Below are 26,275 nucleotides of genomic sequence, written 5' to 3'. Positions count from 1 at the left end.
TGGTAGATTGACTGCTGCAGCTTCCAATAAGCACATGCTTAGATAAAACAGAGAATATGACCATATAACCTCTTTATGTCAAGTAGTGAATTAAAAACAAAAGCATTAAGTTCAAAGATTAAGCCAGAACAGGCTTCTTTCCTGTGGCATCGCTTGTTCACATACTCATTATGATTCTTACCTGCACATCAACATCCGAAGCAAGAAAATGGGAAAATAAAGGGAATATGACAATGCTTACTGGAAAAGAGAAATTCATACAATGCCTCGTATGCTGCCAAATAATATCGGCCATGTCAACAGTAAACAGCCCAACAAATGCGTGACCAAGCTAGCACCGGGATGTGGAGTGTCTTATGCAGAGTTCTCTGTTGTCAAAAGCCCAAGACATTAACTCTTTCCTGACTGTGCGCACTGACTATCATTACATTAGCCTGATAATGATTGATGCGAATACCAAATTCAAATGTTTTCTTGCTGTTCACGAACATGCTGAGCCATGTGCCTTGAGGCTAGAACACTACAGTTTACTTTTCTTTTTAGCTCGTCTTTGTTCAGCGTGGCGACGATTTTTGGACCGCTTGTGAAAACAGCATAGTGTAGGGGTTAAGAATGCTCGCCTCCACCAGCATGGCATGCACCCTAAAATGCGGCAAATCTCATGATTCAGCTGTGTCTATGACTGATTTTGTCGATGATCTAGGTAGCAGTGACTTTAAAGATGCTGCCTCATCATCCGTGTTGTCCATCTTCCTTGTCCCATCTTTCATGCTGTTTCTCAAGATTGTCTGACTTTATATTCCAAATCATTTGACAATTTTCTCTTCCCCTCTGCTGAACTGCCCTCTTTGTTCCCTCTATCACACCTGTTAATTTCCTTTTACTTATTACTGCTTTCTGAACACTGACTACACATTTGCTGCCTTTAAATCTCAAATCATCTTAGATCTGCGTGATGGTCTTGTGTAGTGAAGGAAGAAAGGCCTTACACTGCATAAAAATATCGATATGCCCTGCCATTTCCCTGTCTTACATACACTAACAGCAAATATTGCCTATGGCATCAACTTTCTTGCTACTAGCATTTTGCCCTCAAGCCCTCAATCTTAGCCTGCAAATATAAAGCAGTTCTCTTGAAACTGCTAAAAAGATGTCTCCTAAAATTTAATCTGTAGCCATCCTGCAGAGTTCTAATGCTGATCTACGTAGCATTTTCTGTGGCCATGAATTTTTTTGGATATCTCACTTTATTGTTTCAAAGCTATGCTGCTATCTTGCTTTTCTCCTTTGCATCATTATTCACTTATAAGCCACCAGGTTCCTCCTCTGTGCAGTGTCAAAAGCATAGTGGTACAAGTACCTGAAAACTCTTGCTGTCAATCGCCTCTCCTCCATATGCCTGAACCGATCATCACACTCAATCTTACTTTTTGCCTTTTATGCCTCAAACATTAATCAGGCCATTACCTCCTTGAATTTCTTCATCAGTCATGCAACCGTGTGTGCTTAAAGCTAGCCTGGCGATTTTATTTCAAGCGCAGAATTAGTGCCAGAAGAAAGGCACATGACAGAATTTGTAAATGCCTGGCACAGCACCACTGCACCCTCACAGTGACACTTCCACAGTGACACTTCCTGGGGAGTAAGAGCCCAGTCCTCCCAGCTGCTTGGCAGTGGATGTGACAAGCACCCATAAGCAAGGTTCATAGTGTAGCCCATAGTCCACAATCTATGTCCTTTATGTGGCCTGTCACCCAAGTTTGCACAGCATAACTTTTTTTCTTCCTCTCATTACTGTGAAGTATGCGGTGCAAATCCATACCCTCTTAACAGCCTGTGCTTCTGGGCTGTCTGACAGACAGATGACATCCGGTCCAGCCATGGAGAGAAGGGCCTTGAGGTGGTTTCGTTTGGGCAGTTTGACAGGTGTCACAGGGAACTCGGGGAATGCTGCAGCCAGTGCTCGTGCACCTGCCTCATTGGTCCGAGGTGATATGCCCACAAAGAATTCTCGACCTGCGCCATAAACTCTTGCTTCATCATTGTAGCCAGGGCTTTGAAGTGAATATAAATGCACAACATGCAAGAATTTGCACTCACTGAAACTCCAAATATACTGCAAGCATAGCATCACCTAATACTTGCATCATTAAAGTGATATAAGACAGAAGGGTGAGAAGAAACACAAGTCAAGATGTGATCATTCAATCAAGTGGTATTGTTTCCGAAACAGAAAGAAGTCTGATTTAAATACAACTCTTGAGGCATACCTGTGAATAACACATTTCCACCTTCAATGACAGCTTTTGGGTCCCGGATGTCAATTACAGCTATGCCCAATTCCTTCTTAATGGTCGCCCGGATTATGTCCAACTGCAATAAAAAACACATAACTGATATACATACACACATACATACATATGTACATACGTGCATGCATGCATACATACATACATACATGCACACACACACACACATAACATAACATACACACGTGCATGCGTGCATGTGTGTGTAGAGCGAGTTTGAAACAAAATGTGTTCAAAATAAAAGCAATCAGTATTTATCAGAGCTATGACAGCAAACACGCACAAAGTAGTTAACCAGCATAATGTGCTGTCTGCAGTTTTTCACTGTTTGTTTTAATGCCCATCCGTAAACACAATGCTCAGGAAAGAGTGAACCGGTATGAAGACAGGGTGGGGGAGAATTGGCACAAAAAGGTGGAAAGGGATCTTACAGTAAGCAAATATTCAAGAACATGTGTTAGGACACGAGCCACTATGAAAGTTATGCCAGCTCTTTATCCAAAAGGTGGATAGATGGATGGCTGATGCATTTATATCACCCTTTTTGATCAGTCAGACCTCGATATAACGAACATATATATTACAAATTATTGGCTATATCGAACTCCTCGTAAATTTTTTTGACAAACGCATGCAATTTCTACTTTATATATCGAAAGCGGTTGGCCATGGAACGGATATATCGAACTCCCCAGCGCCAAACTGTACCCGTTCAGATGACAGTCGGCAGGCTTCGCCGCACTGCACAAATGACTGGTGGTGATGCGGCAAGCGTTCGCGCCAACGTTTGCACTTTTATCTCGCACTCGCCAACAGTGGCGTGTAGTGTTGCAGTCTGGCAGTCAGCACGCGTTCACGCCTCTGGCATCCGTCGACAGCACCCAGGAAGCAGCAGAGCAGGTGGTTGTAAGCTTGCAGTAACAATCCTGCGCACATGTCGGCTGGCGCGGAGGTGGTGAAAACGGCGACTGATTTCGCTCTGACGTACCGCTTTCCACGCGACACGGGTGTGATGCGGGGAAGCCGCCCTTCCATCTAGTTGACCTCCCTAGGTGGCAGGTAGGCCACCTAGGTCACGTGACCGTGTGACGTCCTTGCAACCTGCCCACATTCATTCGCAAGTAATGCCAGAAATCTTCATAGTTTTTAAGGCTTAAGTTGGCTTTCCATCCAAGGTCATGCGCAACTGATTCACTCGGTGAGCCTCTTAGAGTAAATCTTTCTTTCTGGAAAATGCTCTATTTATTTATGCTTCTGGCGCTCAACAGTCTTTTAATTGCTACTCTTAAAATACGTCCAGAGGTACAAAGGTACAGAGGTACAAAAAGCCGCTGTACAAAATGTACTCAGTGGTTGAAATGTAGAACAAGCTTCTTGTAGTAGCTCTTTTATAGCAGTTTTTGTAGCAGACCTGCCATCTTTTGTAGCAGAAAGAAATTGCTCTTCGTGGCAAACTTTCAATCCTTGCAGACTCACTGCGGTGGCTCAGTGGTTAGGACACTTGGCTACAGAGCCAGAACACCTGGGTACGAACCCGACTGCACTGGCCGCGTTTCGATGAAGGCGAGACGCATAAGGCGCCCGTGTGCTGTGTGATGTCAGTGCCCTTCCAACTTCCTCCCTTCGCTGACCCGAAAGACGCAGGTTCGATCCCGGCCGCGGCGGTTGAATTTCTTTGGAGGAGAAATTCTAGACGCCCGTGTACTATGCGATGTCAGTGCACGTTAAAGAACCCCAGGTGGTCGAAATTTCCGGAGCCCTCCACTAAGGCGTCTCTCATAGCCTTAGTCGCTTTGGGACGTTAAACCCCATAAACCAAACCGAACCAAACTTCCTCCCTTCCCTCATGACGCGGTTGAGGTGTCCACAAAGAAGTGAGACAGTAACCGCACCTTTAATTTCCTGATAACCAATCATTTCAATCCTTGCAGCATGTAAAAAAGGGAGGCTTTTGCAACCGGCAAGTTCATGGTCACTATGGTCACACTCATGCAAAAAATAACTAAGCCCACTGTAACGAGTTAGTGGACCGAGCAATGCCGAGAGGCGGACCGGCTCGGCGGTCGCCGTCAACGGCTAGGCTCGAAGGAACGGACGATGATGCACGCGCTCCACTGCGCAACGAACAACTGCTCCTAGAGCCGTGTCCTTTTTATTGCCTTGCTGCCTCGCAAGTTCTAAACCGTCGGCACCGGGTGGCGCCACAAAACAAAACATGAAACCGAAACTGTAACACCCACATGCCATCTTTACAGCACTATCATCTCCACGAAAAAAAAACGAAAAAAAAAAACAAAAGAAAACAAAATGCGCAAATAGAAAAAGATTTGTCGAACACAAAGTTATTTTTATTCAGGGTGAAGACATGATGAGATATGTGAAGAAACTCAATAAAATGCAAAAACGATTATAGCTTCCAAGCTAAAGACTGCAAGTATTATTTCTTGCCTTTCCTCAATGATGTCAGCTTAGACAATGCAGCTGCAAGCAACGAAACTGGCGAAATGCGTTTAAGGTTACTATCAAAGGGTGATGGAGCAGCGCATTGCCGGAAAAACACAAAGACTGCTCGTGAAATGGACGAGCAGCGACAGCTCGGTCTACAACGGAAGCGGGACGATCCCTTCTACGTTCCTTCACAACGCCTGGAAGGAAGCAACAACAGTTAATCACAGCTCCCAACGCGGGATTTTTGATGAGATGTAGCCTGCTCGTGCTGTCACATTTGTAAGAAAATCAGTGTAGTGACTTAAACAGCAGTTTCTTCTCAGCATATCATGACCGCATTACTGATCTGTGCCCCTAGCTTTGGCATTAGCTGAAATTCGGCACACCATTTCTCGCTTTGTTTTAGATGGTTCACTAGAGTGTCGGTCGCACCGAATGGCACTCGAAGCGCGCTTTTTGACAGCTCCAACAAGCTTCAGTTTAAGAAATTTTTCGGAAATTCTCCAAAGTACACTCCGGGTCCTTACAGTGGTGTTAGTTTTGCTACGGCTGTTGATACATTCCACCGTACAGTGAAATAGTGAGGAGAGTACGCACAACCTTTGGCACGAAAATGAAACTATGATGCAGTGCTCATACAACATAAGACATACAACGGTGTGAAATCGCTCCGGGCGTTTTGTTCCGTTCATTCACTTTCTGTTTCCCATTTTAAAGGATTCAGTTTCTGAATTGTAATTGGTAACATAACAGCAGTCGTCGTTAAAACATAGTTGAAGTGCAAGCGTACCGCAGCATCGACTGCTCCGCTATCCTCAGCAAGTAAGAAATTGAGACCTTTACCACAGCGCGTAGCGCGCGCCGCCAGAGCGCACGCGCTGATTAGTCCAGACGCGGCGAGAGTGCTCGAAGCTAGCCAGCTCTCAAGGCGCTCTGCGCATGCGCACTGGCGACGCGCGCTACGCGGTAGCGGTACCCGCTAAGCTAAAAGTCTACATTTAGCATAGTGCGTACCGCGCGGCGCCAATGCGCATGCGTACATGGTCCTGAAGCAGGAGATATACCCGCAGTTGGTGGTGGGCAAGTGGCGCCATTTGGCGCCGTCAGGGCGATCTGCGCATGCCCACTGACGACGCGCGGTAAGCGGTACTAAAGATTTCTAGCACCGTTTACGTGCACGCCGCGTATATCTTATCGCAGTGACCAAAAACTCGAGGAGCTACTGGCGCCCTTTAGTTCGGCGGTGCGTCCACGGTCACGACGCGATGGCGTCCCGCGTAGTGGAGCGGTTTTGTTATTCGAACCGCTAGAGCGGCCGCCGCGGCTGTCGATCAAAGCGCGATCAGCTTCCGCGGGGAGCCACTGTACATGAGCAGGTCGTCCTGAGGGCGCCAGGCGCCAGCCAGCTGCGCGCAGGCCTGCCGTGTCAGGACCAATCACCGCGTGCGCAGTGGTGCCCCGCGGACGCGGTTCATGGTAGCGGATAGCGCTAAGCTATAAATCTCTATTTAGCATAGCGCGTGCCGCTACCGCTTACCGTGCGCTGCCAGTGCGCATGCGCTGATTGGTCTTGAGGCAGAAAGACTGTTCGCAGCTGGCCGGCACCTGGCGCCATCTAACGCACTCAAGGCGATCTGCGCATGCACACTGACGTAAGGTGCCTCGATGGGTCAGCGCCGCTATCATGGTTGAGACACAGCTTCCGCCGGGTACATACTGGGTCCCACCCTCCCGTTCGGATGCACTGAAAGCAGTGCAACGACGGTCCGTTTGTAACAGAATTTGCGGTTACACTCGGAGACAGGGAGGAAAGCGGGCCTTTGTCCCAGTGCCGTGGGGCGTGCGTTGTTCGGGCTAGGCGGAGGGGTGAGAAGGGGAAACGGGAGAGACAATGAGGAGCCCACGAAACGGGGACATAGGGCCGTCTCCTTCCCTTTCCTGCCTAGCCTCTGCTGCACTGCCCCCCCCCCCCCAAAAAAAAAAAAAAAAACTGTCCCGAATACAGTAAGTACCCGGAATTTTGTGTATTTGTACTCCAAGAAGGGGTGGTACCAGACATTTTTGAAACAGTGAATTGGAGTTTACGTTAAGATCCCCAGGTGGTCTAAATTATTCAGGAGCCCTGCACTACGGCATCTCTTCCTTCTTTTCTTCTTTCACTCCCTCCTTTAGTCCTTCCCTTGCCCGGTTCGCGAGTGTCAACCGAGATATGTGAAACAGTTACTTCGCCATTTTATTTCCTCAAAAACCACTTTTCGTTTTCGATCAGTCATGTAAAAGCACGTAATATTTCTCAGCATTTTTTCCAACAAACTAGGCGCCCTGTGAACAGCCGTACCTTCGGGCACCGAATGCAGCTGAAAATTACAAACTTTTCCAACAAACAGGATGACTTATGGAGCGAAAGCTCCACTCTCCAAGCTGCAACTTTCAAGGTCATGGACATGGCCGTTTAACCTTGAGCCAGGCTTCACACGCGTGACGTCACACCACGTGATTAGCCACAGCGGAGCTGAGCTGCGCCGCCGTCGCGCCGAGCCGCCGTATGACGCAGCAATGACGTCACACCATTCTTCGCTATAAATACTGCCGGCTTTGCTTTCGCTCGCCTACTAGGTTCATGAACCTCAGCCAATTTTTCCAGCTGCAGCAAAGCCACACATCTCCCTCCTTCCTCTAAAAGAAAAGGCGGAAAGTTGGGTAAACGGGCTCGTTGTTGACGCCACAACCACATCACCAACGAAATTCCTCGGGCGTTTTCGTGCAGAATTTAGACACCTTTAGCATACCGTGTTACCGGTACCGGAGTACCGGAAACCCGCGCGCAGCCAATGCGCATGCGCATTTCGCCTTGATGGCAACAGATGGCGCCAGGTACCCGGCAGCTGCGCGCGCGCCTGCTGTATCAGGACCAATCAGCGCGTGCTCACCGCCGGTGGGCGGGCTCCCGGTACTCCGCTAGCGGTAACGGTAACACGGTACACGGTACACGGTATGCCAAAGGCGTCTATTACAAACTTGTTCATGTTCGCGCCGTCGTCCGCACCACCAGCTGCCCTGGGTGGCAGGTGACAAAGTGGTGACAAAGTGGAGAAGGGGTAATTCTACTCTCCTCTTTCTGGGGAAAGTTGGAGGGGGAGTGTGGGTGGAGACGGGTAGAAAAAGTGGAGAAGAAATGCCCTCTCTACTTTTAGGGCAGAGGAGGGAGAGGGAAGGAAAAGAGATGATGGGAGGTGACGTGGTTGGTTCCAAACAACGGCGTTCAAAACCCACCGCTGGACAAGGATGGGTACTTAAGTCCCCCGCCCCGGCGCCTTTCTTTGCTGTCACAACACACAGCTAACGCTCAAACATTCGCGTGATTTGTTCTCTTAGCTGACAGCAGTGGGGACGAGAGATTTATTGTCGCTATACGGATGACTCTCGACGACCGGAGCAAAAATTACGAGGGACTTTAGCGGCTAAAGTGGTGAAAGGCGAAAGCCTGAGTGCTGCATTCTGCTACGCGATTGTTCACTTCACAATCTGTAGGTGCATTAATTAACTGCCAATTAATGACGCTTACTTTTTGCCTTTAGGAGTGGAACGCGACAGCGACAGCGCTACCAGGTAGTCCACGGTGCGCCACCACCCGTTCGGCGCGATGCGTTGCCCTTTGAATGCAACGCTTTTTGAGGAAAGGAAATGGCGCTGTAATTCTCTGTCATCTCGGTGGACACCTGAACCTCGCCGTAACGGGAAGGGAGGAAGATGGGAGTGAACGAAGACACCGTGTTCACTAGACGCGCCTTTGTTCATTCCAAACCATCGAGCTGGCATGACGGAGTGGTAGCGTGCTCGCCTAGCACGCCGCAGACCGGGGTTCGATTCCCGAGCTCGGCCAATTTCCTGCTCGGTTTTGTTTATTTATCTGGTCTGACTAGAAAGGTTGATTAGGCTAATTGGTTAAGTAAGTCCCACTAACTTGGAGCATCACTATACGATCCCTTTAATTGGTTGCATGGTTAGTAGCCAAAGTACAATTGGCCCCGTTTGAAATTCGCGCAATGAAACGTCACGACCGTTTCGACCAATTGAAAAGCGTGACATTTCTGTCGACAACTTCTGCTTAGAACGATGAGGCATTAAAGGCTTCCGCCTTAATAAGCGGAAGCGATCAAAGAAACGGCAGCCTTTTACCCACAACATCCCTTTGACAGTTTAGCCCAGCGTGTTTGAAGGCCCTGCACAGGTGAAGTAATGAGCCGTCTGCGATTTTTGGGCCTATTGACCGGATTCCGCTGTTATGCTGCCTGAAGAAGGGGGTACCGAGTAGCACGTCCTTCACAGCTCGTGCCAATTTTGCGTCCCTGCGTTCCTGCGCTGCTCACTGTTGGGACAAATGGCCGTTTATCGGCATCTGCGTGACATCATTACCCTGCACTCTCAGGGTGCTCTTTTGTGCGGCGGTGTGAAAGTGGATAGATCAACAAACGGCGCTAAATGCGTCTGCGCGAATTTTTTTGGCGGGTGAAAGAACCTGAGATGTCGATAATGAGTTTGGCCGGGGAATGGCTTCTCTTTCCGTCAGCGTAAACACTGAAGGCACATATTTTAGCGGTGCGAAAAACGAGAACAAAAGCCAAAAACGTAAAACGTAACACAACGCGCAAAGCAACGCAGGTTACGTCTCCGGCTCTTGTGCTCGTTTTTCGCGCTGCTAAAATATGAATCCGCAGTAACTCGCCCAGTTTTCTGTCCTTCTTACGACTTGAAATATTCTCGCCACGTGAGGAAGCGCTCTCCTTTCCACGATCGTTGACTGGCTGAGTTCTAAACCACATGAGATCGAAGTGAGCTATTGGTTGTTGGTTATGCTGAAGGCGAGGTTACTGGTTTCTCCGTGAATCAATGCTACTTTATTCCTTCTTTGCTTCTTTGTATCTTCTAGAAAAAAAACCTTTTTGGTGAAATTGTTATCGAGTAACACGACTCGTCAGCTACGAACCAGGAATATGCCATCTCAACGTATCATCATCTTACTTCTATTTAACGTTATTCAGAGGGAAACCCAACTATGTGCATGATTTTGTTGCTGAACAAGCTAACAGGGAGCTCAAGTTTGCCATGTCTATTGCAGCGCCGCAACACACGGCATAGCGAGAGGAGCAAGCAGTTTTGGGGGCGCTCTTGGTGTTATTCCACGCCACCTTCCTGAGCTTATTGGCATGAGCTTCTGCGCTCTGTCGAAGCCACACGTGGTGCGTGTCAGTTATCTGGGTTATGTGTACAGAAGCGAGGCAAATAGTGCTATCAACCAAACGCGTGCTTCTAATCGTTCAGAATGTGCTCTCGCGTTTGTAGCGGCCCAAGCGACTGACGGCAGCAGTTTTTGGTCGCCTAGTGGAATAGTTTGGTTTATTGAGGCTTAACGTCCCGAAGCAACTGAGGCTATGAGGGACGCCGTAGTGAAGGGCTCCGGAAATTTCGACCACCTGGGGTTCTTTAACGTGCACTGACATCGCACAGTACACGGGGCCTCTGGAATTTCGCCTTCATCGAAATTCAGCCGCCGCGGCCGGAATCGAACCCGCGTCTTTCGGGTCAGCAGCCGAGCGCCGTAACCACTGAGCCACCGCGGCGGGGCCCTAGTGGAATAACTGCAGTGCCACCTGGGCAGCGCAGGTTCCCTATAAGGAAAGAAATTTAGAAAATGAACAGCGCAAAAAATAGTTATTGCGCAGCTCATCGCCATGTGAACAGTCGTAACGCTCAAACGACGGGAGTAGTATAATCCTACACAAATCGGCGACCTGTGCACTATATATTACAAATACGAAGGAAAACGAAATAGCCGCGGTCAGTTTTCAGTGCAGCCAGCGCACTGGGGATCACAACAGCCCACGATAGCTTGTCGATTGCCGTGAAATCAGAGCGACTGCATAGCGCAAAAAAAAAAAAAAAAACATACCTCAAACCGCCAGAACATGCGGAGCACACACTTCGAATCTTACAGGCGCTCATAATCAGCCGCGTCACATACCACGCCCCCTTCCACACATTCATCCGAACGGAAATGCAACGACTCAACACGCCATTCAGAACGGAAGCAGCACTGGGACTACCTCCACACGCCTCCATATACGACTGGGAGTTCACAATACGATCGAAGAGCTGAAGGAAGTGCAACGGCCAAGCCATATCAACCGACCAGGACGAACCAAGGCGGCGAGTGCGCTCCTCGCCGTCTATGATATCCTGTCCCACACAATGGAAACCTAGAAGCAGTAATCCTACTAACCCCCGCAATACAAGCACGAATACAAGTGGCACCCATCCCCAAACACATGTACTCCGATTATCACCAAGGCAGAAGACGAACCAGGCCCAAAATGCTGATTCCATCAATCGGACAAACACCATCAACCCTGTACACGGGCGCAACCAAATACCCCGAGCGGAAAGCCACGTGTATGAAGATAGCCGATAAAAAAGGACAAGCAATGCAAACAGGCCCCGATACCAACATCCTCCGGCCAAACGGCGGAGGGAGCCATCGCGCTTGCATGCCATATATATATACGGAATCGCAAGCAGCATTTCGCGCCTACGCAACCCCTACAGATATATGCCGCATGTTATCGAACCCACAGAACTCGATGCAGACCTCCGATACCAGGATAATCTGGCACCCAGGAGACAAGTCTCTAACGAGTGCGCACTCGCCCGAGAACTTCCTGCCAGGGCCCGAAGGTCGGACCCAACGAGGTCGAAATAGGAGGCCCTGAGCTGCCCACCTTCTCCGACACAATATACCACAACAAAACACACAGATTTCGTTTGGTGTATATGGGTTTAACATCCCAAAGCGACTCAGGGTATGAGGGACGCCGTAGTGAAGGGCACTGAAAATTTCGACCACTTCGGATTCTTTAACGTGCACTGACATCGCACAGTACACGGGCCTCTAGAATTTCGCCTCCATGGAAATTCGGCCGCCGCGGCCGGGATCGAACCCGCGCCTTTCGGGTCAGCAGCCGAGCGCCGTAACCACTGCGCCACCGCGGCGGGGCAAAACACAAAGAACTCTTCAGTCGGATACAACTCAAGAACGAAGCAGCTGCCCCCTCAGAGGAAGCCATCCAGCCAATGGCGTCGACCCACCATCATGGCGTCGGTGTTAATCCCTTGGGAATCTGCTAGCGAGGCATCGGAGAGAGTGGCAGATGAGATGGAATTAACCACCGCTTAATCGTATTAATAGCGGCGTCATGAAAATCGGCCGACGCTATTCGCTGGAGCGCCTCCTTTGAGAGGAATATGCCGCCTCGTTCTTGAGTCGTATCCAACTATATGAGTGGATGCCCGCATGCGGCGACACATCCAAACCAACTGCCAGTATAATCTCTACCACTGGCACCAGGGGCGCAGCCCGGGGGCGAGGGGGTTCGGTGTCAGACCACCGCCCGAAATTTTCTGAAAGCGGCAATCCCCCTGCGCCCCCCCCCCCTCCCCCATTCGGCCTTTTTTTCGTCCATGATATTTACACACCGCATCGAAAGTTTCATGTATGGCTGCGACCATATTTTAATAGCGCTCTTTTTTCCTCGCCCAACAGTCCCGCGTTGAATTTCAAACAGTGGCCCTTATTTTTGTGTTTCAGTAATTATTCAGGAATGTTCCGGTACATATGCGTTCTCTGTTGTTTATTCTCGAAAAGATTAATGTACGTCGTCGCGGCTCTGTAACAGAAAAGCGGAAGTTATTGCAGAAAAGTGTCACTCTTCTTCGCCATCGCACGACGCGTGGCACTCCTTTTAATTGTAGGCACAGTTCACCGAATTAAACATGCCTTTTCACGTCAGCCTACTTTTTCTTCCTTTGCATTGTTCTCAAATGATCATAAACTGTAGCGAAAATATTTTTTTTTAAGCGCCTGTGCAGCCGAGCACAGGTTCACATGCATGGGGTAGAAGTTTTGACAAATACCATTTAAATGTTCTATTACAGTGAACGAAACAATTAACCCTTCGGCTTTATTGAAGCATAAAAATGGCTAAGATATTGTCTGGGCGTATGCTCTTTCTTTTTATTTTTATTTTTTACCGGCGGCGTATGGGGAACCTGCGCTGAAGTTTGACGTGTCGATTGCAGCGCCGTAACACACAGCATAGCGTGAGGAGCAAGCAGTTTTTGGGGCACTCGTAGCGCTATTCCACGCCACCTTCCTGAGCTTATTGGCATGAGCTTCTGCGCTCTGTCGAAGCCACACGTGGCGCGTGTCAGTTATCTGGGTTATGTCTACAGAAGCGAGGCAAATAGTGCTATCAACCAAACGCGGGCTTCTAATCGTTCAGAATGTGCCCTCGCGTTTGTAGCGGCCCAAGCGACTGACGGCAGCAGTTTTTAGTCGAATAGTGGAATAACTGCAGTGCCACCTGGGCAGCGCAGGCTCCCCAACACCCCCTGAAAAATAGTTTTGGGTACGCCACTGACGGGCACCTGTCCTCCCCACACGCAATACCCCCCCCCCCCCCCCCCCCCAACCATGCTGCATGCGACAACTCTCAACCATTCCGAATGTCCTAGCCCGCCAGGACTCATGGGATGCTGCACTGTCCAGCCTGGACCCACAAGACCAGTAGCAGCTGTTCGACCGGGCCCGCAGGATCATGGCAGTTGTCAGAGCCATAAACCGAGGATCCACCCGTGTGGAGCAGCATCACCACACTCCTTAAGCTCCGTAAAGTTTATCACTCTTAGTGAAAGAAAAAAATGTGATGGTCCATTTGCGTAATTAGGCGAATTATAGGTGCGCTAGCAGTTCGGTTTTCCCTTCCGTTCCGGTGTTCGGAACCAGTGTTCACGGATGGCAGTAGTTCGGATAGCGAAGCGATAATGGGTTAGTGTTCATATATGCGGAACTGGTCTTCTCTTTTCTCTCCACTCAGAGATCCCTGGAGTCTTCCTATACCACTCCTGGCGCAGTGGTCAAGCGGGGTGTGCGTGTGCGTGTGCGTGCGTGCGTAATAAACCTGGGCAGGCAGGCAGATTGCCCACCACCCGGTGGGCAGGTGAGCAACCAGCCACAAAACAGACTTCAGGCAGACAAACACCCAACGGCTAAATGCGGGGAATGGCCACTATAAGTGCTAGCGAATTTCCTCCGCATCAATACAGTTAATCACCCTATTTTTTGTCTTGTCGTGAAGCGCGATGAATGTTTCACGATGCGCCACCACATGCGCAGTTGGCACCCCGCAGAACTGGATCGTGGCAGCACCACAGTATGACGTTTCGCACAGTATTGTTTTTATGAAGTGCAGCGTGTCGTGCTGCAAGGCCAAATGACGCCGGGTCATGCATGCGTAGCGCCTAGGCGGGTATACTACACAACAACTGTGCTTGTTACGCGCGGTTTACAAAATAAGTTCAACCTGGTCGAGTGTTGCTTTCGACATCGCCATGAAAACATGTCCTAAAGTAGTTAATCACTGAGTCAAATAGCACAGCTAAATAAGCGCAACTCGCGTATCGACCGTATGCGCTTTGTACAGTCGTGAGCAAAAATGGAGACCACGGTTCGGGCGCGGGAGCGGCTGCGACGCCGCACCGCGGCGCTGCTATCTCGCGGCGCAATAGGCGCAAGGGGGTTTAGCGGCGCTCGCTCGCTGCGACAGTGCCCCGAGTAGCCCCGAGTGACGACAAACTTCACCCTCGCGCGGGCGCCTATCACGCTTGATAAATTTCTTGGGCGACGTTCGCCTACTCTGCAGCCGAGGATCGCGACGAAGGGGAGCGTGCATCGCAAAGCGCCTAAAGTCTCTGAAGGGAAAGTATGGCCAACTGCTGCCCTCCTCCCTCCGTTTTCGGCGCGCCTTGACGGTTACGCGTCGATGCCGTGCCTGTCTGCATCTGCATGCTGTTGGAAAGTACGCGCGGCTTCCTCTCGACTCCCGAATCATTAGGTAGAGACGAACACATCGAGACCTAAAAATACAAGGCACTGTGCATCCCCGCTTCGAACACACCCTACAAATAAATATTAAAAACGTCTGGAACTCACACGCTGTTTATTGCCGTGAGAAATAAACAATCTGAACGTAACATTCAACTTATACTTAGTGAAGTTGCCATTAACGGCAATTACACAATCAGCTCGGCGCGGCATATAATCATACAGTGATGACACAATGTCGGGGCGAGCAAGAAGAGTCTGCCATTCTTGTTTCACGGCAGTTTCACGGCGACGTAGTCGTCTCTACCAAATACATGTTCAACTGTAACTGCTGTGAGCGATCCTTCGACGTTTCGAAGAAAAAACTTGAGTTTTATTACGGCCTTCGGCAAGTCCGGATTTTTCTGGCTCTCTGACTTTAAAAGGAAAAAAAAAAGAGAGACAGAGATAGGAACACACGACTGGGCTAGTTGTTTGAGCACTCGCTTTGCACGTGGGAGGCGCAGGGTTCGATACCCAGCGCCGCTGGATACCCGCCGGCGATACAATGGGCAAGCTTCCGCCTGGCCTGGCGCTCGGCTTCTCTGGTGTGAAATGTTCGGAAATGGGTTTTTGACTACACCTTGAGTAGGCAACAAAAAAGGGCCACAACGGGCTTTAGCGCACAATGCGGATTTCGGTTTCTCGCGGATAGATTTTTCATCGGAGGGAGGGAGGGGTTCCGATGCTTTTCACCCCAGAAGAACCAGGCCAGGGGAAATCTTGTACCTATTAGAAAACCGGTGGGTTACCAGTGGCACTGGGGATCGAACTCAGCCCCTCCCGAATGCGAGGGGCACCACCTTTAGCAGGCTGCCGGGTCGTTCGAAGCTGGGCTTGGCCCGCGAGGGGCGCAGCAGGGTGTACGGAGCTCCACCCAAGCGCGCATCCCTGAAGAAAGCCGGGCACCAGGAAGGGGGACGCTTGAACCCATTTTCACCGGTGGGCGTCCGGCGGAGGGTTCCGAACCAACTACTTCCCGCAGCCGAAACGGGTGCCAAAAGCAGACAGACGAAGCGCTACATATTATCCCAACACTTCTACACACCTTCCTTAATCATATGTCATGCACCGGCCCCCGTTAAGGCCAGAAAAGCGGATCTATGTGTGATCCGTTAAGGATCACACTGAGAAGCAGGTTGTTGGGAACGGGGCCACAAGCCCACCGCTGAGTCCAGTGTTAAAGATGGGGCTTCTATCCCACCGCTGGAACCAGAGTTGAAGACGGAGGGGTCCTGGAGATGACTAACTCGTTTAGCCCCGCAGGTACCGGCTCCGAATGACGATGTCGGACTGCGTTATCGAGGAAACTGTACAGAAGGGTTTATTCTACATATTTACAGATGAGAATCGAATGCCATCCTCCGATCACACAACATCCCGTTAAATACGGTTCGCGTTCCCCAAATCCCTGACTAGGGAACTTAGGTCGAATAACGTTGTCCAATCGGATGGGCCATTGATGACGCTGGCGGTACCACCCCCGGCACGGGGCGGTGCTGAAGCTCTCTCGCTCTCTCACAGCTTGGGGGATGAGAAGGGGAAGACAGTCATCAAACACAGATGCGTCACCTTGACCACTGCCGCAAGTGTTCTGTGCGTTGCCTCCGTGGGAAAGCAGAATCCCGCAGTCTCCTCGCAGGTGGTTTAACCTTCTCGAACTCCCCCGCCGGATGGCCGAAGCACGAGACCCCTTCGACACAGCGTCTTTCAATTAGCAGCCTCGCTCAGCGTGACCTTGCGTAGCATCATCCCGTTCGGTGAGCCGAAGGCCGACTCGGCCAACGTATACCGCTGTCCGCCGTGCTTCATGTGCATCTCTGCTTCCAGCGTTGCTGCTGCTGTCCCAAGTTCTCGCCACATCGTTGCCTAACGACGACACTCGTTTGACAGTAATTTCTCCCAGGCCCGTGGGAGACAGCGTCCTTCGATCGGTTCGGAGGTTCGGTGATTTGGAGAGCAACAACCCCCGTCCGTCGTCGTCTATGCTTCTGCCGCCGGCGCCAGGTCTCGTTGTCCACTCTTAACAAGGTGCAAACTCGCCAGGGAGTGCCGTAGTGGGCCGTAGCGCGCCTGCTGAGGCAGGAGCAGATTTATGGGCCACTACTGAAGACGGCAGTCTTATTCGAACCATGTATTTGTTGGACTTTTTCCGCTGAAAAAAAAAAAAAAGGCTTCAGCATGGTTCTCTTATACAAATCCCCCATAAATCCAGCCCTGTGCTGAGGAACGCTTGAAACTTTTCAGTCAGGGGCACGCGGACCCTCCCACCCCGCTTGTCGAGCACAGCAAAGACCACCACGCCGGCGTTACACAGGCTGTGAAGGGCTTTTTTTGGCCCGCGACAAGTTTCCGCCCGCACAGCGCCAGGGGTCCTCAGACGTGACCGAAGATGTTTCCGCCGAGCGCGGCCTCCCCTCCTCAGGGCCGCGCGACTCGTTCATCGACAGGCTGCCGCGCTGTCGGCGGCCGCAACGAGCCCTGATGAGCACGCAAGGCCGCCGCACACCGAGAGCTCGCCCAGGGGGCCCCCGCACGCCCATTGGCGCTTCCTTTCGGCGAGACCGGAGGGCTGTGCTGCATTTCCACCAGCCGATGCGAAGGTCTGAACGGCGCCATGGAGTTGGAAAGAGCGCCAGTGTGGCAAGCTCCAGTGAGGCGGTGGAACACTGCGCAGGCTGCTTTCCACGTGCCCGGCCCATGTCATGACCACACAGACACATCGCCAGTTCTTCCGCTTGACGGATGCCGGCGCAGCCACATATAAACCTCTTCTGGCAAGACGTTCCCATCTGCGTTCCTAATAATAACAAAAACGGCACACGGAAACGAGAGCGCACCAACTGTCTCTCTGAGGGTGGACATCGAACAGGCGCGGTGACAGACGGTGACAAGGCCCACTGCACATGCGTGCGCTTACCGCAAGCAGCCAAGCCGCCTATTTTGTTGTCCGCGGCAGTATAGTAGCGGTAGTGTGGCTATCCGCGGCGCCGTCTGCGCGATAGCCAGCTTTGTTTGCCGCCTTGAATGGCATTAGACCCGCACGCAGTACTTTCCCATCGTGGCATCTATTTTAGGTTTGGTTTGGTTTATGGGGTTTAACGTCCCAAAGCGACTAAGGCTATGAGAGACGCCGTAGTGGAGGGCTCCGGAAATTTCGACCACCTGGGGTTCTTTAACGTGCACTGACATCGCACAGTACACGGGCCTCGAATTTCTCCTCCAAAGAAATTCAGCCGCCGCGACCGGGATCGAACCCGCGTCTTTCGGGCCAGCAGCCGAGCACCATAGCCACTAAGCCACCGCGGCGGCCTGCATCTATTTTAGGGCAGCTAAAAAACAAAAAAACAGAGACGTACTATGGAGTTGCGGTACAAACCGCTCCAGGCACAGCGCTGAAAGGGAGGGTGCAGTTGCTAAGACGGGGGGAGTGGGTTGACCGAGGCTGCAACGCTTCACCTGAAGGCTGACACTCGTACCTTCGTGTGTGAAATGCTCCAGGTGACCACGAAAACGAGCTAGACCGTCTCTTTAGCGGATTTTGCCAGCAGAGCATTCCTACGCATAGCGATATATGCTTTTTGTTTTACATCCCCAAACAATGTTTGCATTCTTGTCACTTTACCTCCCGTTAATTATCAGCGTCCATCCAGCCATTGACATATATCACAAACCGCTTTTTGCATCGCCTCCTTTGTTTTAAAAACAAGACTGTCTAACATAAGGCTCAAATGTTTATTAAAGTTTACCCTGTCTCCTGTCCCTTGGAGTAATTTAGCGCTGTTTTAGTTCGATGATGAAACACCAAATAGCCCCGGTCCTTGCTCTTTCGTCGGAAATCGTGGCCGCTGAGTAACACCTCCCCACCAGCGTTCTTCAGAACTCGGGAAGAACATTCACCCTAAAACTGAAGCTTGGGCGAGTTGGTAATCCACTGAGTAATTACAGCGAGATTTGAAACTGGACAGCACTCGTCCTCGTCTGTCCTCCTCCGTCCCATGGTTTCAAATCGCGCTGTATTACTCAATGAACATTCAGAATAGCAGCATCATTGCTCGAATTATGCAACTCGGGTGGTACTACGCAATGGTCGAAAGTGATGCGGTTGCTAGTTCATGGCACATACAGTAACATGCTGCATACACGAGTATGACTTCTGGATCCGTACAGCAGTTGGCTAAAACAGGCAGAATATTGTAGACCGTAGCCTGTGCCCCGGACTGCGTCTTGCGTAGCTTTATTTGTCAACAGCACGCCACCATCGCAACTCTACCTCGCCGCAAGGTACAATTCAAGGCCTCGGATATTCATCACTAATAAAGCCGCCGCGTTATGGCGCTCGGCTGCTGACCCGAAAGGACGCGCGCGTTCGATCCCGGCCGCGGCGGTCGAATTTCGATGAAGGCGAACTTCTAGAGGCCCGTGTACTGTGCGATGTCAGTGCACGTTAAAAAACCCCAGGTGGTCGAAATTTCCGGAGCCCTTTACCACGGAGTCCCTCATAGCCTAAGTCGCTTTGGGACGTTAAACCCCCATAAACCATAACCATAATTCATTACTAATCTACACGACGAGGGGCAGCAGCAATATGCGGTGACAACACGGTTATCCAGAACTTATTATTCACATCCTAAAATAATCCACCCAACCACCGAACAGAAACAAACAGGTAGTTTCCCGTTTCCACGCACCAGTCACCTCATTCCCACACACCAAAACTACAGCAACTAAATGTCCCAGTCCTTTTTTCACCGCCGCTGATGCAGGGCGGAAGGCGCAGGACGCACACTCAGCTACAGGTTCCTTGGACGTGCCGACTGACACCGAGGAGCTAAACCGAAGAGAGTCGATAGAAATTTTACGCGAGTCCATGCACAAACACTCCTGGGCAGACGCTCGATTTGCACATCCGCGATAAAGAGTATCGCGGTATTCCGCGTCTGCCAAGCTTTCCCTTATGGTTAGATCCGAGCACCGAGTAAACGAAAAGATTTCCCCCAGTGTGACATGATTTAGAATACAAGCGTTGAGTTTGTTTTGTTTTTTTTTCTTGCAGAGTTCCTGCGCTGTAAAGCATGGGACGTCCCGCAGGAGCACACCGTGTCAAGTGCAACACGCTAGTGCTGTTGCCATTTATAGAAGCCAGACAAAGTGCACCCTCGTTATGAAAGTGAAAAGTAAAACTACACGACGAATTAGTGAGTGAAAGAAGAGGACGACGGTAGGATGAAGCTTCATGCGTATTAAAAAAGAGCTTTTTTTGTTCATTCTCTTCGTCTCTTTGCGCAGTTAATCGTCGTGCAAATCAAAGCTTTCGATTGACGAAAAAATACACCCCCCTGCATTTTCCGAATGTACCACACAATGTTGACAATAATAATAATAATAATAATAATAATAATAATAATAATAATAATAATAATAATAATAATAATGATGATGATGATGATGATGAGGCACAGGTCGCGCCGTAAGGCCGGCCGGAAGTCACGGCAAATTCTTTCCAGGTGTTGTGCCCACTGGCGACAGCACTTTTGCATCTACGAACGTTGCATTCGTTCGCGGGCCACTTCTACGTCTTTGCAACGCATGAAACGCGTGGGCAGAACCATTCGCAACCGTGACAGAGCCGCCAGCAGCACACTCCTCTCTCTCCCGTTATCTTGCGAACAGCTAAAAACAAAGAACGAAAAAAGGCCGCAGACTGCGAACGACTGGGCAAACCGCAATTCGACTAACCTTCGGTCAAAACTACGCCACGTGGTGACAGCGGCATACATACACTAGGGGCACGGAGAGATTAAAAACAGTTAACTGTGTGAACGGGCGCCCACGAAGCAGCCCACTAACCTGGCGGCGGAGAAAGTGGCAAACACAGTCGGCCTTCGTCGAAAGGGATCGATCCCTGCTATCTCTTATTTACTTCCAACATTCCGCGTTCTACCGGCGCTTATCGTGGCAGCAAGCATCGCGGCAAATATGCGGCCAGCGCGGCCGAAAGGACGCCGCTCGGCTGCGGCGAAGCCACTAGAAAATCATCTCTGCAGGCGTGGGAATAGAAAACATGGGCTGCTCCCACAGAGACAGACACGTCCCTTTCGAAGACCCTCCCTATTCACTCTCCACGTGAAAAGTTGTACCATCGTTCAAGGCGGAATGAAAGCTGACATCTCATCGCTGCTCTCGAGCAAGGCTTTACGCATGGCTGGGCAAGATACTTCAAAATAGTATCTTCGATACGATACTCGATACCTTTGAAAATTGTATCTCCGATACAGATACAAGATACAGTACCGAAGTCAATTTTCGATACATATACTCGATACTGTATCTTCGATACTTCGATACATCACTAAAATATCAAATATAATACAGGTTATATTACGACTAACAAAGTTTACATAACTGAACTCACTGTCTAATAATTCCGGTAATATAATTGGAGAACTTAGGAAATGTACGCGTGGTTTCTGTAACCTTTAGTGTATTTCTATGGAGCACTTTTCCTGAAAGGACTTATAAATGAATCCGACCGCATGGATCTGTTGAAGCTCCGCTGTCTGCGCAGTTGGCCTTGTTAGAACTTTAATTTGGACTAAAGCCATATACCAGGTGTCCCAGCTAAATGTAACCAAGCTTTTAAAAACCACGGGGTGTCCTAGCCATCTGAAACCAAATGAGGGTTGCTTACAGTCCCGTGACCTAGTCTGCAGTATTTTTTTCATTCTTCAAGGTTGACTAATTAGTTAAGCTTAATTAACTAACGTTTTATTTATTGACTTCAGGAACAAAGTGTTAATGGAAAAGTTGTAGGAAGGAAGTGTCAATGGAAAAGTTGTAGATCGCTTCGAGAAACAGGTTACTGAGACTTTTGTAGCAAAGTAATATTTACGTAAAGTGGTTTTTTTACCGCGCTTTTAACCATAACCCGCACAATAAGAAAAAGCTTCCACATGACAACTGTGCCACTTCAACGTCCCAAGACGCGCCTTAGAGAATAAAGTCCGTTTTTTCTGAAGTCCTCTCCTCGATAAGACTTTGGGTGCACATTCGGGCAGAGAAGTGAGCGAGCAGCTGGTCACGTGACAACTTTCTTTTAAGGCCAATAAATGAAGATACGTAAATCGTAACTTGACGGAAACAGCACTACTAGCGGTTTTTCGAGGTGATCTAAAACTTTTTCATTTACACTTTTTTCCTGAAGTCAATAATTAAAAAGTTAGCTAATTGAACTTAACTAATTAGTTAGCTTATAAGAGGGGAAAAATACTCAGGACTAGGCCACGCGACTATGAACAACCCTCAGTTGGTTTCACTGGACTAGGACACTTCGCCTTTTTTAAAAGTTTGGTTACATTTAGCTGGGACACCCGGTATATGTTGAAGTGATCGCTTCCATAAGCAGCCTAGCGAAAAATCATTTCACCCAAAGTTCCTCATACGAACCAATCTGTGAGCACTTGGCTATATGAATAAACCTGAAACGTTTTCTGTTTTCGGTTCGATACTATAGAGCACTTACCCGATGGCCTGTGCCTTTGATCAAACTAAATGATGCAAGCTCCGTGTGCTTGGGAACCGAACAGTTAGTTTGCCAGTACTGCGATAACAAACTTCTCAAGCTGAAACTATTCTTGAAAAGCTGGAATTAAAACAACAACAAGTAAAATGGCTAAACGTTTTTATTAGGCTAAAGATATTCGTTACGTTTACTTGAAGGTCTTAAGTAACAACATTTGCTCGAACCGCCGGTCCGAAAGAGCCCCGCGATGTGGGCGCGCTATAAGGGAGGCAAATGAAAAAAGCCTCTCTACAGGAGCAGACGAGCCCGTCCCAGTATTATACTTGACGAAGGCGCCTCTTATCAGTGGATAAGAATGAAGCATAGCCACGTCAACTCGAGGATCTTGTAAATAATTGAGAAACTGAAGCTTCACTAACGCCTTCTGAGAGCTACGACTGGTTATACCGCTTGTCTCTTCAAATGAAAAGAATGCGTCAGCTGACGCATTTGATGCTGCTGGTGCCGACGATCCCACTGCCTCGCGTGCGGAAGAATGCGCGGCTTGTGTTGTGCTGACATAGTCGACAACAGCTTCTTCTGTAAGCTTCTGAGCATGACGGCGGAAGTCTTCCATTTCTGCTCGCAACCACCGCAACTTGAAATAGGGGTGTAGAACAGCAGCAACTGTTGCCTCTTCTGCACTCGGTTTCATCTTCAAAAGATGGTCAAACCTGCGGGTGAATCCATTTCTAACTCCGAGAAACGCTGATCCAGAAGTGGTAGCTTGGGAGTTAGCTGAAAAGCAGCGAAGATGCTGCCGCCCGTCTTGTACTACCGCCTGAGCGAGCGCTTTTACAGGTTTTTTTTTTTGTATCGAGTATCGTAAAATACACGATACACTAAAAATGTATTTTCGATACCGATACTCCGATACTCTAGTTTTCGGCACGCGATACCTAATACCGATACACAAAATGTATCGAAAGATAGTATCGAAGATACATGTATCTTCGATACTGCCCATGACTGGCTTTACGTACTGCGCCGCTTTAACTAAACAGCAAGTTGGAACAGTGACGCCATCACTACCGACGTTAGCGCGAAGCTACCGAGCTGAGTCGGGCTGGTTGGTTCATGTTGAATGGTACGGCAAAACAGCGCTGACGGACAGGACGGAAGAAGATGAGACAAACACAGCGCATGTGTTTGTCTCATCTTCTTCCGTCCTGTCCGTCAGCGCTGTTTTGCCGTACTTAGTTGGTCGTCAGGCTTAAATGTGAACATTTACAGAAACAACACAAGGTATTCAGCAACATGTTACCTTCGCATTTTTTTTTTTCGTTTTCTGCTCAAATCGGGTATTTGGCCCCGACCTGCGACGAAGAAGCGACTTTAACAGCCACACTATGCGCGAAACAACCGCTTCGCGGCTGAGCGCGATAACCAAGGCAAGGAGTGCCGGCAAGAAAACGTATGGATGGATGGATGGATGGATAGGAGCGCCCCCTTTGAAACGGGGTGGTGGCAATTGCCACCATGCTCAGCTTTTCTTTATTTATTATTTTTTTTGTTTACTGTGTTGGCAATTCTCATTAAGATTCTCCATCAACTTTGCCTACGGTTTCCTACTATTCTAACCTTATGCCACATCTCTGCTTTTCAGCCACCAATCCTCCAATCGCTTTTTGCTGACTTCCACTGCAGATTTATTTACATGACCATTGTTATCTTTAAACCCTAGGGCCTCAGAAAGAGTGACTGTGCCTGCATCGACATCCGGATGGATACCATCACATTTGATTATGAGGTGTTCAATTGTTTCCACAGATCTACCACACACTGCACATGTGTCATCTTCTTCGTTAAATTTCTTTTTGTAGCTGCGCGTTCTAAGACACCCTGATCTAGCTTCAAAAAGTAGGGCACTGCCTCTTGAGTTATCATAGAAAAATTCTTTCCTGATCTGCCTTTTCCAGAATCGATATAGTTCTACACTATGTTTCTTTTCCATTGAATTCATCCAATTTTTAACTTCCGCGTTTTTAACCTGTCGTTTAATGCTCTTTCTTTCTCCGTCCTCATGACCGGCATACTTACTGGTTAGTTTTCTAGTTCTTTTCCGCCACTGTGAGTCAACGTTCTTTCTGTATAAATATTTAAATACCTTAGCTGCCCATCTGTTATCGTCCAATTTCCTCAGGCGTTCTGCATATAGTATTTTACTCTTAGCTTCCCGTGCCTCGAATGATGCCCAGCCCATATCCCCTTGTACTGCCTCGTTTGTGGTTTTGCCGTGGGCACCTAGTGCTAATCTTCCAACAGCTCTCTGATTTACGTCTAATCTCGACTGAACTTCTGCCCTTAAGCACAGAACCGCATTGCCGAAAGTAAGTCCCGGCACCATTATTCCTTTCCAAATACCTCTTAGTACTTCATATTTGTTGTACCCCCATAATGCCCTATGTTTCATTATCCCGGCGTCTCTTCGTCCTTTTGCCCTAAGAGCCTGTTCATGCTTTTCCGTGTATATCTGCCCTTCGTTTAGCCATATCCCGAGGTATTTGTATTCGGCCACTTTGGGTATTTCGTGGCCTTGTATTGTAAGCACCTGATCAGTTGTATCGTTAAAAATCATCACACCTGATTTAGTTGCGCTAAAACTGAATCCTAGAGCGTCTCCTTCGTCTCCACAGCAATTAACCAAAGTTTGTAAATCTTCCTGGCTATCTGCTAACAGTACAATATCGTCCGCATACATTAAACCCGGGAGTCGCTGCTCAACTACATTTCCGCCTAATCTGTACGATAGATTATAACCCAGATTACTTTCTTCTAGCCTTCTTTCCATATTTATCACGTAAAGCATGAACAGCAGCGGTGATAGAGGGCAACCTTGCCTTAATCCTTTGTGCACCCCTACAGTTGTGGTACTTTTTTTCCCTTCCCATGTAATTTCAACTTCATTATCTCGGTAGATTTCCTGTAGAAAATCAATTACCTCATCACCAATACCTAAATCTTTCAATATGCTCCACAGGAGTACCCTGTTCACGTTATCGTATGCACCGCTTATGTCTAGAAAGGCTATAAACAGAGGTCTATTTTCCGCCTTAGCTATTTCTATGCATTGGGTAAGCACGAACAGGCTATCATCTAACCGCCTACCCCTTCTGAACCCATTCTGAAGTTCTCCGAGTATCCTATTCCCTTCTACCCATGACTGCATTTTTAATTTCACCGCCTGCATTGCCAGCCTGTACATAACAGATGTTATCGTAATCGGACGGAAGGATTTTATGTTCATCTTATCTCCTTTCCCTTTATAAATCAAATTCATTTTACTCTGTCTCCAGCTGTGCGGAATTTGCTGATTTGTTATGACTGCCTCCAATGCTTTTATCAGCGCGTCCTTGCTTCTTGGGCCAAGTTCATTAATCAGCTTAATTGGAATTTCGTCTATCCCTGCGGAAGTGGTTTTAGGGATATTCGCTTCCGCCTTTTCCCAGTTAAGACTAGTCAGTTCTAAGCTGTTCTCTTTTGTGCTGTCCTGTGTTGCCGCCTCACTTGGGGAGATTACCCCATTGGCGTCGCTAAAAGACGCAGCTATAAATGACGTAATGTAGTCCACAGCATCGTCTCCCTCCAAACATTTTCCCTCAGCATCTATAATCTGTTCCTGCTTTCTTTGATTTGTTTTTCCCAACCAGCTTATATGGTTCCAGAATTTTCTTGGCCCCCCTTTATTTGCCTCGCGAACTTCAGCCAGCCATTTATCAGAGGACTGCTTTATTTTAGCCTGGACTAGGACCTGAACTTGCTGTTTCTTTTGTCGATAAGATTCCCATTTTTTTCCTATTTCCTCTACAGATAACTGCGCCCTCTTTGCTTCTCTGTGTTCCCTTGAAGCCACCCGTCGTTGTTCGATGGCCTCCTTAATTTCCATATTCCACCAGCTTCGTGGCTTCCTCTTTCCTCTCCAGCGGTTAACTCCTTTCACTTGTTTCATTTTTGTAGCGATGAGCAGTTCCAACTGATTAT

At 48.9% G+C, this 26,275-nt stretch overlaps 1 protein-coding gene across 1 annotated transcript in view; it reads right to left on the bottom strand.

The window, feature by feature from the left end:
- LOC149352438 (N(G),N(G)-dimethylarginine dimethylaminohydrolase 1) overlaps positions 1 to 26,275 on the bottom strand; it is a 46,245-nt gene that overhangs the window by 17,879 nt on the left and 2,091 nt on the right. The window contains exons 2-3 of the mRNA XM_089581612.1: positions 2,271 to 2,373; positions 1,823 to 2,016 (exon numbers count right to left, since the gene is read on the bottom strand). Coding sequence (XP_089437738.1) covers positions 1,823 to 2,016; positions 2,271 to 2,373 — 297 coding nt within the window. The remainder of the gene's footprint in view (positions 1 to 1,822; positions 2,017 to 2,270; positions 2,374 to 26,275) is intronic.

This window comes from Amblyomma mixtum, chromosome 3, assembly GCF_055824585.1.
Source record: "Amblyomma mixtum isolate Tamu chromosome 3, ASM5582458v1, whole genome shotgun sequence".
Lineage (NCBI taxonomy): Eukaryota > Metazoa > Arthropoda > Arachnida > Ixodida > Ixodidae > Amblyomma > Amblyomma mixtum.
Note: the sequence above shows the minus strand (reverse complement) of the source record. Positions and strands in the feature narration are given on the sequence as shown.